Source organism: Sprattus sprattus, assembly GCF_963457725.1.
Source record: "Sprattus sprattus genome assembly, chromosome: 10".
Classification (NCBI taxonomy): Eukaryota; Metazoa; Chordata; class Actinopteri; order Clupeiformes; family Clupeidae; genus Sprattus; species Sprattus sprattus.
The window spans coordinates 31,176,082-31,189,465 of NC_137908.1; the positions used below are offsets into that span (position 1 = coordinate 31,176,082).

General features: G+C 47.9%; 1 protein-coding gene across 1 annotated transcript in view; it reads left to right on the top strand.

The window, feature by feature from the left end:
• The window catches only part of arhgef10la (Rho guanine nucleotide exchange factor (GEF) 10-like a), a 128,352-nt gene that overhangs the window by 54,047 nt on the left and 60,921 nt on the right, over positions 1 to 13,384 (top strand). Inside the window, exons 15-18 of the mRNA XM_080845657.1 lie at positions 2,101 to 2,246; positions 3,814 to 3,980; positions 8,885 to 9,000; positions 10,234 to 10,361. Coding sequence (XP_080701783.1) covers positions 2,101 to 2,246; positions 3,814 to 3,980; positions 8,885 to 9,000; positions 10,234 to 10,361 — 557 coding nt within the window. The remainder of the gene's footprint in view (positions 1 to 2,100; positions 2,247 to 3,813; positions 3,981 to 8,884; positions 9,001 to 10,233; positions 10,362 to 13,384) is intronic.

Sequence of the window (13,384 nt, forward strand, 5' to 3'; positions counted from 1 at the left end):
TGGAAACGGCAAGAGCTCCCCTCTCCCAGACTCACCTACCTCTCTCTCTCTCTCTCTCTTTCTCTCTCTCACTCTCTCTCTCACACACACACACTCACACACTTGTACAAAACACACATACACACACACACACACACACACACACACACACACATAGATGTACGCACTTGCTCTCTAAGTCATTCAGTTTTCTCATTCTCTATCCTTTTCTCTCTCTCTCTCTCTCTCTCTCTCTCTCTCTATATATATATATATATATATAAATACATCCCTCTCTTTCTCTCTCTTTCTCTCTCTCTCTCTCTATATATACATATATATCTCTCTCTCTCTCTCTCTCTCTCTCTCTCTCTCTCTCTCTCTCTCTCTTCCACCCCCTACCCACACCCCTTCCATCCACCTCCCCCAGCCCAATCTGTCGGTGCTTGTACAATTTCCTGGTCCTGCAGACGAGCTGATTTAAGCAAACTTTGCAGCCTCCACGCAGAATTGCCTTCACTAGGGTGAGACAGCAGAATTTCGATGGGATCCTGGCGCCTTCCTCCATTGCCCCATAAATGCTCAATGAAATATTCATCCGTTGTCTCTATCTATCCGAGGTACCAGGGTGGGGAAGATAAAGTGGGCGAGAACTGGCCGAGGTTTCAGGGTTACTCTATCATTCACCATAACATGCTTGGGCACACACATTCAAATTCACATTCACATTCACGCACACACTCACACACTACCACACACACACACACACATTCACGCACACACACTCACACACAAACACACACACACACACACACACACACACACACATTCACGCACATGCACACACACATATTCACATTCACGCACAGACTCACGCACTCACACAGACGGACGGACGGACGGACGGACGCACGGACGCACGCATATTTTCAAGCTCTCTCTGTTCTTCAAATGCACAAATGTACAGCTTGCGTTCTGCTCGAAAAGAAACCGCCTCTGCACACACACACATAAACACTTGAGAGTGGAGTGGAGTGGAGTGGAGTGGAGGGCTGCTGTTCTCAGTGATTGCTGAGTAGTGGCTCATTTGTGAAACTGGACTTCTGCTGGTTTGTGTGATTAGAGACCCGTCAGCATTGCTCTCTCACATGACTCCCTCACAGAGTCCCTGCAGTTCTCAATGCATCTTAACAGAGGAACAATGCCTCATGGAAGGCTAGGCTTAGTCTCTCTCTCTCTCTCTCGCTCTCTATCTCTCTCTCTCTCTCTCTCTCTCTCTCTCTCTCTCTGTGTTAGATAATATCATTGGAGTCAAACATAAGCCGATAGAAAAGCAAAGAAAATGAAAGAAGGAGCCTCGAGAGAATCAGACTGGGAGAGAGATAGAGTGAGACAGAGAGAGAGAGACAGAGAGAGAGGTATAGAGAGAGACAGATATAGAGAGAGACAGATGGATGATTGATGGAGCCTGTGTGAGCCCGATGACTGTGAGAGAGGCAGACGTGCCGGGGGGGTGGTGGTGCTGCAGATCTACGGGACATGTGCGCACACATGCACGTACAGATACACATGTACACATACCTCTTGTCCGATCATATCTGGATGGAGACATGACGGCTTTAAAAGAAAGCAGTGTGTAGTCTAATGGCCTAATCTGTGTGTGAGTGACTGTGTGCTCACTTTAAGTTTCTGTAGTTTCAACCAGTACATATGTGTACAAACACCTTAAGCCATTTTGTGTTATTCAGTTACTGTTTGTGTGTGTGTTGGCCTGTTTCTCTATACTGACACCTGGTCTGGTATTATAGATATATGTCCTCAGGTGTGAGTGTGTGCGTATTTGTGTGTGTGTGTGTGTGTGTGTGTGTGTGTGTGTGTGTGTGTGTGTGTGTGTGTGTGTGTGTGTGTGTGTGTGTGTGTGCGTGCGCGTGCGCGTGCGCGTGTGCGTGTGCGTGTACACATTGGCTTCTATCTCTCTACTGATACCTAGTCTGGCATTGTGGGTATATGTCCTCAGGTGTGTGTGTGTGTGTGTATACATGCTTTTGTGTGCTAGTTATGTGTGTGAGCATATGTTTCTATGTATTTCTCTCTCAAGCGGCCTCTCTCTCTCTCCTGTAGGGGCTCAATGCAGAGCAGAGCTTGCTGATCCTGTGTGAGACCTTGGTGGAGACGGTGTATGGGGAAAGGGGGCAGGTCCTAAAGTCCAGAGAACGCAAGGTCTTCCTCTTCAGCGACAAGCTCATTTGTGCCAACATCAATGTCAAGTAAGAAGACTGCACACAAATACAAACACCAAAGGCTTAAGCTGTTGCACACACACACACTCAATCACATTCCATGACTCAATGGACACAAATACACGCTCAATGTAACGACCATGTGAGCCACAACATAAGTTGGAGAGATACCACAGAGTTTGCAAAACTAGAGGTTTATTTCAATAAATAAATAAATGATAAATAAACGCAGCACAATTATTTATTTTTAAACCCATAGTGAGCACCAGCCTCAAACGCATGGTGAGAATGCAAGCCCCCTTCTGAAGGCAACCAGCATGGCTTTTATCCGAGCCTTCTCAGGTGTCGACAATCAAGCAAACGATGCCCATGCACCACCCAAAGACTGTTGCACTGCCACTGCAAGGCCAGTGGAGGGTTTAGAGGGGCATAACACTCAGAAACGACCCTCTCTAGAACATACAGAAATCCATACACACTCAGAAACTTGAGTACATTCACTCCAAATTTGGCCTAAGATAAGATAAATACTCGTCAATGCCACTCTCCAAGGTCAGTCCCCCTGCATCCTCCTGATAAAATGGTGCGTGTTCTGTGGAGTTTTTTTCCGTTAGGGGTTGAACTGAAAGCAAATGGCAGGGTGATGGGGAGATAGAGGCCTACCCTCGTCAGCATCAGTGGAGCCATTACGGAGGCATTAGGCGAATGTCAGGCTGAGCTGTAATGGCTGAGTGGCACTGCAGCAAACAGCAGCGGTACAGTCAAATGGCCTTCATTATCTCCCAACAAATGACCCGCCGCCATCGTCAGCCACTGGAGCAAGAATGCTTTTCATAGATCATTGGCATAAAAGACTCAGCCATGTACATACGCACGCACACGCACACGCACACACAAACACGCACACACACACGCACAAGCACACGCACACACACACACACACACACACACACAAGCACTCACGCACGCATGCACGCACACACACACACGCACACACGAGCACAAGCACACACGCACACCCCCTCCAAATAGATTATGACAAGCCTATTGATCAAATCAGAGTCAAGCAAAGGTAAACAGGAAAGAGGGTTATTTCTCTGTTTCTCTCGGTCCCTCTGTTTTCTACTCCTTGCTGAATCCATTTCTATAGTTTGCTGATCATCTGTTGTCTTCATCCTTGAGAGTGTTTATTGCTCTCTGTGGCAGTTCTGTTTGATCCCTCTTGAGTCGACTTTGTATGCCCTTGAAATTCTCGACGAACTGGCCCGCAACTTGAATTGGAATACATGAATAGGAATGAAGCGTGCGGAACAGCTGGGGGTCTGGCGTGTGCCAGTGAAACACAGTTGATCAGATGGATTGAGATGTTGCTGCACATTCCTCTCTTGACAACCCAAAGACGATCAGTCGCACGTTGCTGGCAGCATTTGGCCTGGGTTCCCCCTTTCTTGAGGGTGCTTCTTGGGTTCATGTATGTGTGCCCGTGTGCCTCTGGGTGTATGTGTGTGTGTGTGTGTGTCTGTGTGTATGTGTGTGTGCGTGTGTGTGACAGAAACATCATACTGATTGTGTCTGTTCTCAATGCAACCACCAGGGGGCCCCCTGACATCAGCAGTCTGGTGCCCGTTGGCCCCAAGTACACCATGAAGTGGAGCGCCCCCCTGCTGCAGGTGCAGGTGGTGGAGGTGGGGCAGGAGTGCTCCCAGGACACCCTCTTCCAGCCCAGCGGGGCCAAGCGTGCGGCAAGCACCAGCACCACAGGTAAACACTTCTTCCCTCCCTCACACCCACGTCATCAACCCTCCCATGAATCCCTCCCAACTAAAAAACATAAACAAATGCACACACACACACACACACACAAATGCATGAATATGCATGCAAACACACACACACATCGTGCCATTTCACCGAGGCACATAACTGTCTTTTCACACCATCAATCAAATCCCCAACCCCCACCTCTGATTCCCCCGGAGACATTAGAGATAATGTTTTTACGGAAGCCTCCACATAGGGAGAGAACGGTAGTGCAGATGCCTAAGGAGAGGTCTGTGGGGAGGAAAATAAACCACACTCCACACTCTGCCTGACTTCTAAAGTTTTTTGAAGATATCCCTGAACGACCAAATGCAAAGAGTTTTCAGATTTGAAAAGAAGAGTGATTTGTAGGTTTGTGGTAGAGTAATCAGACACGACAATACTGTACCTCTCCAACTCCTCTTCCCCATGCTCCCAGTTCAGTATCCCCCACTCCACGTTTACTGACCTTCTGCAACTGTTGCATTTCCATAAATATGGCTTTTTTGTTAGAAAATGTACCATACATCTGTTTCATGTACAGATATGGCATATTTTTTGGATCCTCAAACTCTATGTTCGAGATTGTACGCGTGTGAATACAAAGGGGGTCTGGACAATTCTCTGAGCCAAGGTTCCGCTAGTGCATAGCGCATAGTCATCTTCCTCCACCACACTTCTGAAAAACCCTAGTCACACGCAAACACGCAACACACACACACACACACACACACACACACACACACACACACACACACACACACACACACATACACACACACAAAAACGCACACACACACACACACACACACACACACACACACACTCTCTCTCCATGTCATCTCACCCATCACCACAGAGATCTTCCCCTGAGCCACAGTCTGCCATGGTCTATGGCCCTGACACCGTCACCACCGCCTCAGGCTGATCGATCAATTCAACCAGGAAGGGGGGCGGCTCTTTTTATGGCCTTACCAGATGTGCTTTTGCTCATCCCGTATGCTTGGAGACGACAGAAGAGAGAGAGAGAGAGAGAGACAGACAGAGAGACAGGAGCTGGATGCAGTAATCTATTTCCACTCTTGGATAGACCACAAACATATTCCTATCATCAATGGGACCAGGTTAAGCTTGTGCCCCTCCATTCCCAATTAGAACAGTCAGGATGATAAGGTGAGCTATGGCTAAGCTAAACTCCACTGCAGAAGCCGGAGAGAAAGACAGCAGACAGAGAGAGTTTAATGTGGGGAGAGGAAGAGACAGAGAGGGATTGAGAGAGGCCTGATCAACATGCTGTTGAAATCTCAATTCAAAAGCGTTTTATCAGGATACAAGGGTGAAGAGCTTCTTTAAGCCAGCGGTGTGCCACTGTAATTTTAATGACAACTCAGTAGGAGCGTGGCCATCAAGCTCTCTCCTCATGTCCCTCCAACGGCACCGGCATCGGCTGCACCGGTCTGCCCCACCGCGCCAAAGCCTTCAGTCTTCAGTCTTCCAAGAGCAAGAGCAAGAGCAAGGGAAAGTCTTTTTTTCGCCTGTTACTCCATCACTTCAATTTTTCTTACTCGGCCTGTCCCCAAATAATCCCCTTTCCAAGGACTTAATTTCAGCCTTTCTGTTGTTTCTCTCTCTGCCTCTCCCTCTCTCTCTCTCTCTCTCCCTCTCTCTCTCTCTGTCACGAGTTACCTGAGCTAGACCACCAGCGGCTCTATTTCTAACCAAAGGCTGATGGTCTCCTTGAGAACCCCAAGAGGCAGAGTCAAGACAACGGTGAAAGGGGAGTCCAAAGTCTTTACTTGACAACTTCAATAAATCTTACAAAGCACAGTCACAATCTCTCAGACATAAATCCAAGTCTCAGCAAGAAGCAATGCCAACAGAGGGTTTAAATACTAGAACTGAAAAGGGTAAACGAGTTAACACAGGTGATGAACATTAACACAAAATGCAATCAATGCAATCAAAGGTCATGTGCTCCAGGTGAGTCCCTCTGGCAGGAAAGACCAAATATGGGCATCCTTAGGCTACTTCCGTCTGGTCTCCCTGGATAGCCTTGTGACACTCTCTCTCTCTCTTTCTCTCTGTCTCTGCCTCTCTCTCTCTCCATCTGTCTGTGGCTGTCTCTTGGCCTTGGTCTCGGTCTCTATCCCTCTTTCTCCTGGTTCTCCCTTGATGTGTTGATCTGCCTTACTCTCTCTCTTCCTCTCCCCATCTTTCTGTCTCTCTGCCTCCCTCTCTTCCTGAACTGTTTCAGGAGGCGTGCTCTTTGGTTATGCAACAGTAAGCCGTCACTTCAATCTCGGTTTCCCAGACTTTACCGCGTCTGCTCTGGTGCTCACCCTAGCTCGCTCATCTCCATCTCCCTGTTCTCATACTCTCTCTCTCCCTCTCCCTCTCTCTCTCTCTCCCTCTCTCCCCCTCTCTCCCTCTCTCCCTCTCTCCCTGGCCCCCTTTTTTCTTACACATTGCCTTGCGTTCTCTCCTCCTTTACATATCTTCCTCTCTCTTTTTCTCTCTTTGTCTTTCTCTGCGAATCTGTGTGTACGACAGGTTGCTATTAATAGTGCAGCATCACATTCCTCCCCATCCCCAGTGATGTCACTCCTTGGGGCTCCGTCCCTGGATCTGCATCCCCCCCACAGACGCCAACACACAACCCAACCAACCCCTCCACCCAGCTCGGCCGGACTCACCTCAAAATAGGCCCATTTTTCATCCCGGCAGGCCTCGTTGTCCTGATTTATTGATGGAATAGGCTGGCCTTCTTGGAATCCACAGGGCTCTCTGTCTTTCCTTCTCTACTTTTGTTTCACTAGTTTTTTTTATTTTTGTTTTAAAATTTAGTTTGCTCTATCCATCCCAGGTTAAGTGAGTTGTGTGTGTGTGTTATGTGTGAGTGCGTATGTGTGTGTGTGTGTGTGTGTGTGTGTGTGTGTTTGCATGTGTGTGTGTGTGTGTCGAGTGTGGGTACGTGTGTGTGTGTGTGTTTATGGCAGGATCTCTGGGACTGCCATCTCCTCTTTCCGCCCGTAGCCGTTAAGTGTGAGTGTGTGTGTGTGTGTGTGGGGGGGGGGGGAGGTTGTGTGATGACATCAGGGGCTCTCGCCTGACAGACAGTGGGCTTTCGGAGGTTCTGCTCATCTCCGGATGGAGAGGGATTTGCATGCAGATTCTCAGGGTTCCCCTTTGCCAAGGAAGCGCAGAGAATGAAGTTCCTTCTGGTCACCAGACAACAAGCCCTCTCCTCCTCTATCTACTCTCTCCATTTATCTCTCCCCTCCTTTCTCAGTTGATCTGACCATCAGGCTTTTCTTTTTTATGTCTGTTCCTCTTCCATCCCCTTATCTCTCTGACTTCCTCCCTTTACTATTCTCCTTCTCCGTTATTCTCGCTCTCACTCTCTCTCTGTCTCTCTCTCGATACCTCTCTCTCTGTGTGTCTGGCAAAAAGCTGTGGATTAGTATGTCTGAGTGTGAAATCCAATCCCAACACACCAACTGGATTACACAGGATAACAACTCAGCAGATTCACCTCCAGGGCGATAGCCAACTGGCTGCCATGGTGACGGAACCAAACCCAATGGCCATTGCATCTCATGGAGACAGGGACACTCTTAACCCCCCACGCCCCTCCCTACCTTCCCATCTCTTCTTGCACCACTTGGTATTCAGATATCTTGGTATTGATCTCCATACACCTGTGACAGATGTACACATGTGCGTGTGTGTGTGTGTGTGTGTGTGTCCGGTGTGTGTGTGTGTGTGTGTGTGTGTGTGTGTGTGTGTGTGTGTGTGAGTGTGCAGAGGATCCCATTAAGGTTAACTGCCGCTAGCACTGCCACAGCCTCAGTAAGACAGCCTGACTAAGGGGGTACCAGACGCTATCAGACAGCCTTCAGCCGCCTGCTGCCCCCACACTGTGCCATGCCGCGGCCCCCAAGGCCCAATCTGCGCACCGCATCACACCGCACCTCACCACCCCCTCAAAGCTGCCTCTGGCCTTCAGGGGGCTGTCATGGCGCTGTGCGATGGGCCACTTGATTAGGTCTAGGCAGTGATGAGGGCCAGACAACTCCAGCCAGACACAGTCAGTAGCGCAATTTAATTGTCTGGCTTATGTGCAGGATTTAGATTCAGGGTGGTGTGTGTGTGTGTGTGTGTGTGTGTGTGTGTGTGTGTGTGTGTGTGTGTGTGTGTGTGTGCGCGTGCGTGTGTGCCTGTACACTGAGGTGTGCATGTTTATGTTTCAGTGTGCAGAGAGGGATTGTGGGTAACTGTGTATATTTTAGCAAGGAGTGTGTGTGTGTATTTAGACCTAGGGGACAGGGTGAGAAGGTGTGTGTGTCTATCTATTTCTGTATATGTGAAAAGGGGGTGGCGGTATTGAAGAGAATAGCCCTGCTATTGATTCATGAGACGGGAGCATTGGGACTGCAGAGACAGAGAGGGGAGAGACGGTGATTCAAATCGATGGCACATTTTACATCTAATGAGACACCTGCGTTCACCCTGTCAGAAGCACAGGGCCTCCTATCTCCAAATGACTTTGCTTTACTTATTTATTTATTTATCTGTTGATTTATTTATTTTTTATTTCAGTCCTCCAGTGTTCGTGAATGTGGCTACTGGGCTTCATAGCCAGTACAATGATCACCTGTTGTTAGGTGTGTAGGTGGGCTACAAAGGTTTTTCAACCACTCTCCCTACCAACATCAGTGTCTTTTGCAGAAGGCCTACCTTTTTGAATTGATGTCTTTCCATTATATAAGCGTTCAGGCCTCAGTTTGCAGAGGTTCTGTTCAAACTTTACTGGTCATTTTATTTATTCATGAATGTTCATTATAGTTTTTTGTTTTGTTACACAGGGAAGGTTGTACTGGGACCTCCAAAGCTGTACCAGGAGCTTCAGGAGCTGCAGCATGACCTGGCTGTGGTGGAGGAGGTCACACTGCTGGTGGGCACGCTGCAGGGAACATATCAGGTAGTGCACCAGTGAGCAGGGATTGGATGAAATGAATATCTGGATGTGCTCTATGTATTTTAATGCTGCCTGGTCTAACTTGTTTCTTTGGTTGAATTGAAAGGGCCCCAATCCTCCTATGATGTTGAGGAAAAAGTTTTGTTGTGAAATACCCCCAGAATTATTCTGTTATCAACTCACAAGACCTACCAGGTTACCAAAGAGAACCAAAAAAAAACTAAAATGAACCCAGAAACCACACAAACAAGGTTTCTGAAAAGCGGAATTGCAAACTACATGGCACAAAGAAGGTTTCTGAAAAGCCAAATAGGAAAACACACGCACGCGCACGCGCACGCGCACGCGCACGCGCACGCACACATGCACACGCACGCACATGCACACGCACATAGTTTGATTGCAAAATGATGAGTTTGCTTAATGCCCTTTAGACTGTAATAAAAAAATGCGTTTTTGACTGATAGTATTCCATATCCTCCTGAAGAGCAGGGACTCAAAGGCATTCAAAGTTGCTTGACTCCCCATAACATCGACAGCAGACAGTACTCAAATCAGGACACCTCCCCAATGTCTGCCAAAGACCAAAAGTGCCAAAAAACACAATCAAAGAAGACCCAAACTATCACGCTAGGCTCCCCCACTTTGCCAGCCTTTTGGGTTTTGTTTTTTTGACGTGTCTCACACGAATATTTATAATTCTTCCAACTGAAGAAGTCGGAATGTCAAGCCATCCAAACCAGCCAAAAGTTTTTATTTGCTTGTTTGTTTGTTTATTTATTTATTTATGGCTGAAAGATATCGTTTTGAGTAGTTTTCTTGTTGGTAGCAGAGCACTTTTGACCAATTGTTCTGCAGAAGAGGGAAAATTACCCTTGAAAGGAATGCACTCAGTGTGCATGAGGCAGATAATAGTTTGTGTCAGAATTGTGTCACAAGAGCTTTTACGTGTGTGTGTGTGTGTGTGTGTGTGTGTGTGTGTGTGTGTGTGTGTGTGTGTGTGTGTGTGTGTGTGTGTGTGCAGTAAATAGGAGGATGGACAGGAGACAAACGTCTAGGAAAAGTAAATGTGTAAACTCTACCAGAGTGTACAAATTGTATAGCAGCTCAAGTCATGAACCTCTCTGAAACTAGAGTGGATATCTGCTTTTTTGGCCTCAGCATCTCTCTCTATCTTTCTCTCTTTCTCTCTCTGTCTCATTCCAATTCACCCTCCTCTCTGTCTCATCCTCTCAGAACTTGAACACGACCGTAGCTCAGGACTGGTGCCTGGCTCTTCAGAGGCTCATCCGCATCAAAGAGGACCAGATCCAGAGTGCCAACAAATGCCGCCTCCGTCTGCAGGTGCCTGGTCGGCCTGACAAGTGAGCCTTTATCTCGCCTGTGTTTTGTCTTTCAGCTGTGACTGATGCTTTCCACTTTCCACTCCTCTCCTCTCTTCTCTTCTCCTCGTCTCCTCTCCTCTTTTATCTTCTCTACCCTCTGTGCTTCTACTCAACCTTCAGCATCTCCTCATTCTCCAACTCATCATCTTCAATCTCCACTACCTACATCTACCTTACTCTCCTCCATCCCTGTTCAGCTTCTTTTCCTTTCCTTTCTTTGCTCTCTCTCTCTCTCTCTCTCTCTGTCTCTCTCTCTGTCTCTCTCTCTCACACTCTCTCTTTTGGAGACGCAGTGGACCATTCCTGTCTCTTTTTCACTTGCACATCCACATGGTCCCTTTCCCTGGAATCGACTGAATTATGAATCAAAGCCATCACTATTGCAGGCCCCAGTACCAGGAAGTGAGTGCCGGTGGAGCCTCTTTTTTTTCCGGAGCAGCAAGGGCTTGTTTGGGGCCCCCAAAAAACACCCCCCTTCGACGCCCATAATGCACATAATAGCTGGTGATACACAGTATGGCACACATGATGATGGAAGCCCTTGAGAAGAGTACTACCTATCTTCACACACCATCAGTGCTTAAAGCCTCATTCAGAGTGACCTCTTCTCAAAATGAGAGGCGAATCACACGTGGAATAAAAATGGATTGGGTGAGTGGTGGTGTACTCATTAAGCAGTCTCACGTGCATGTCCACTTCCTCGTAAAAGGTAATAATTGGTGGCCTTCACATGCAGAAAAGGGTTGTGGGGTGTCACTTTGACGCACATAATGTGCATTTGCTGAATCTGTGTCCTTTCCTGAAAAGCTTGCGCAAGACCTTGCCAGTCCTTGCAGCATCTTTGATGCGCTGATGTGGTATGCGCACAATCACAATACATTACTCAGTGAGGGCCACCTCCTCTGAAGGTTGTATACGGGTGCTGTAAGTGTGCCTTAGATAGGCAGGAAGTAGAGGCATTACTGTGACCTTGTGTAGTAGATGTGTAAAGGATATGATGGGATGGTATGAAAGAGGAGTGGAAAAAAGGAGTGGAGAGGAGGTGAGATGGAGTGAAGCAGGAGGAAAGGTAGGAGGGGCGATAGAAGTAATGAGATAACAGGAGAGGAGTTGAGCTGAGCTGAGGCCAAGGGCTGTATTTAAACGATAAACACACATCCCCCTGGCTTACAGTTTGAACAGAGGAGAGACTTGCAGATAAAGTGTGAAGTGACGGGGGGAGGCAGGGAGAAAGGGCTAGCAGTTTAAGGAACGGAGGCGAATGAAATGATAGAGCAGTGTTTATCTCAGCCTGTCTGCCAGGCAGCACAGAAAGTGACAGCTGGAGGTGGCAGTCAGTAGCTCCCCTCCAAACCCCTTTGCCTCCTCTCCTCCATCTCGACGCTTTTCCCCTGTTCTTCTGTCCTTTCTTTTTTTCCAGCTTTACCTTCGCTGCTGCACCTTCCTCTTTTCTTTGTTATTTTTTCCATCCTTTCATCTCCTGTTATCCTTTTTTTTCTCTTTCCCATCTTCTCACCTCCTTTTATCCCTCCATTCCTCTTCTCTACCTCCTCTCCCCTCTCTTTTTCATGCCCTGTTTCTGTCAGCCTCTCCTTCCCTGACCGTCTTCCCCCTTTCAGTTTCCCCATCAGATCATCTCCTCTCCCTACCTCCCACTCATCTCCTTCTGTATCCCTCCCCCAGGAACTCGCAGTCTGATGTTCCGGTAGGTTCTCACATTCCATGTAGAGCAGACGTCACACACATGTGAAGTGCCTGGTCAGAGCTTCAAAGCAGCCGTCATATCATGCTGTGGAATGGCTAATCCAAGTTATTAATTTATACCTTTAGTTTTTCTGGGAGAGGAGACTTAACTGGATGTTATCCACACTACATTACAATATTTGAATGCAAATGAAAGTAAAGCAGTACCAAACGAACCCCATCTTCTGCTGGTGGATTCGAAGCAATTTTTTTTAGAAAGAAAAAAATATATACATTTTATTACATGTACACACATCCATCCTCCATAATACTACTGACAAATTAAACTGATTTAATCTGGGAGAAAATATAGGGCTTGCCTCTACCCGTATCATTGCCCTCAAAACGCAGCTCTTAGTGTTAATAACAGATTCGTATTTAGAGGCAGCATGAGGCCATGCTGTCCTTGGCAAACTAAACATGAGTCTGCTGGCAGGTCTGGATTTCAGGGGACGTAAACAACACAGACCTTAGCGGAGGGTGAGTCCCTCCGTCTGGATGCCCCCGTGTTGCCTGTGATGGAGGGCTGGTCGGAGTGGAGCCTGGTTCTTTTTATAGCGTGGCAGTTCTCGGTGGAGCCTGTGATTTCAGATTAATTGAGGCCGCATCGTTCCGGCGGGCGACCGGACAGACCTGCAGTAGGGCCTTTGGGGGTCCTCAGGCTACCAGGTGGCTCGACGGGTGCCTGAGCAGATCTTGCACAGCCTGCGGTGCAACAGCGGCAGATTGCAGACACACACACAACTGTACACTCTCTCTCACACACACACACCAACACATACATACATAAAGACACTCCCTCGCAAAAGCACACACATTTCCACATAACATCCTTCTATAATACTGATGGGTAAAAGAGAGACAGCTACATTGATTGAGACAGAGAGAGAGAGAGAGAGAGAGAGAGAGAGAGAGAGAAAGAGGAAGAGAGCAGGAGTAAGAGAGAGAGGAAAGAGAGCAGGAAAGAGAGCTAAGGCTAAGCAGACACCAGGAGAAACCCGCTGCTTCCTGACTGCGGCCCTCCTGTTCGCCTCAGAGCTTTTCTGTGTGTCAGGCGACACATCACAGCCGGCTCCAAATAGGACAGTGACGTGCAGGGAATCTCAACTGGCACCGCCACGGCCGGCGCTCCCTCTCTGCGGAGACGGAATAATTAACGTTTGCCACCACTCCCCCCCCTAAACCCTGTCTGCACGCTAACTCCATCTGCCACACACACTCACACACACACACACACACACACACACACACACACACAC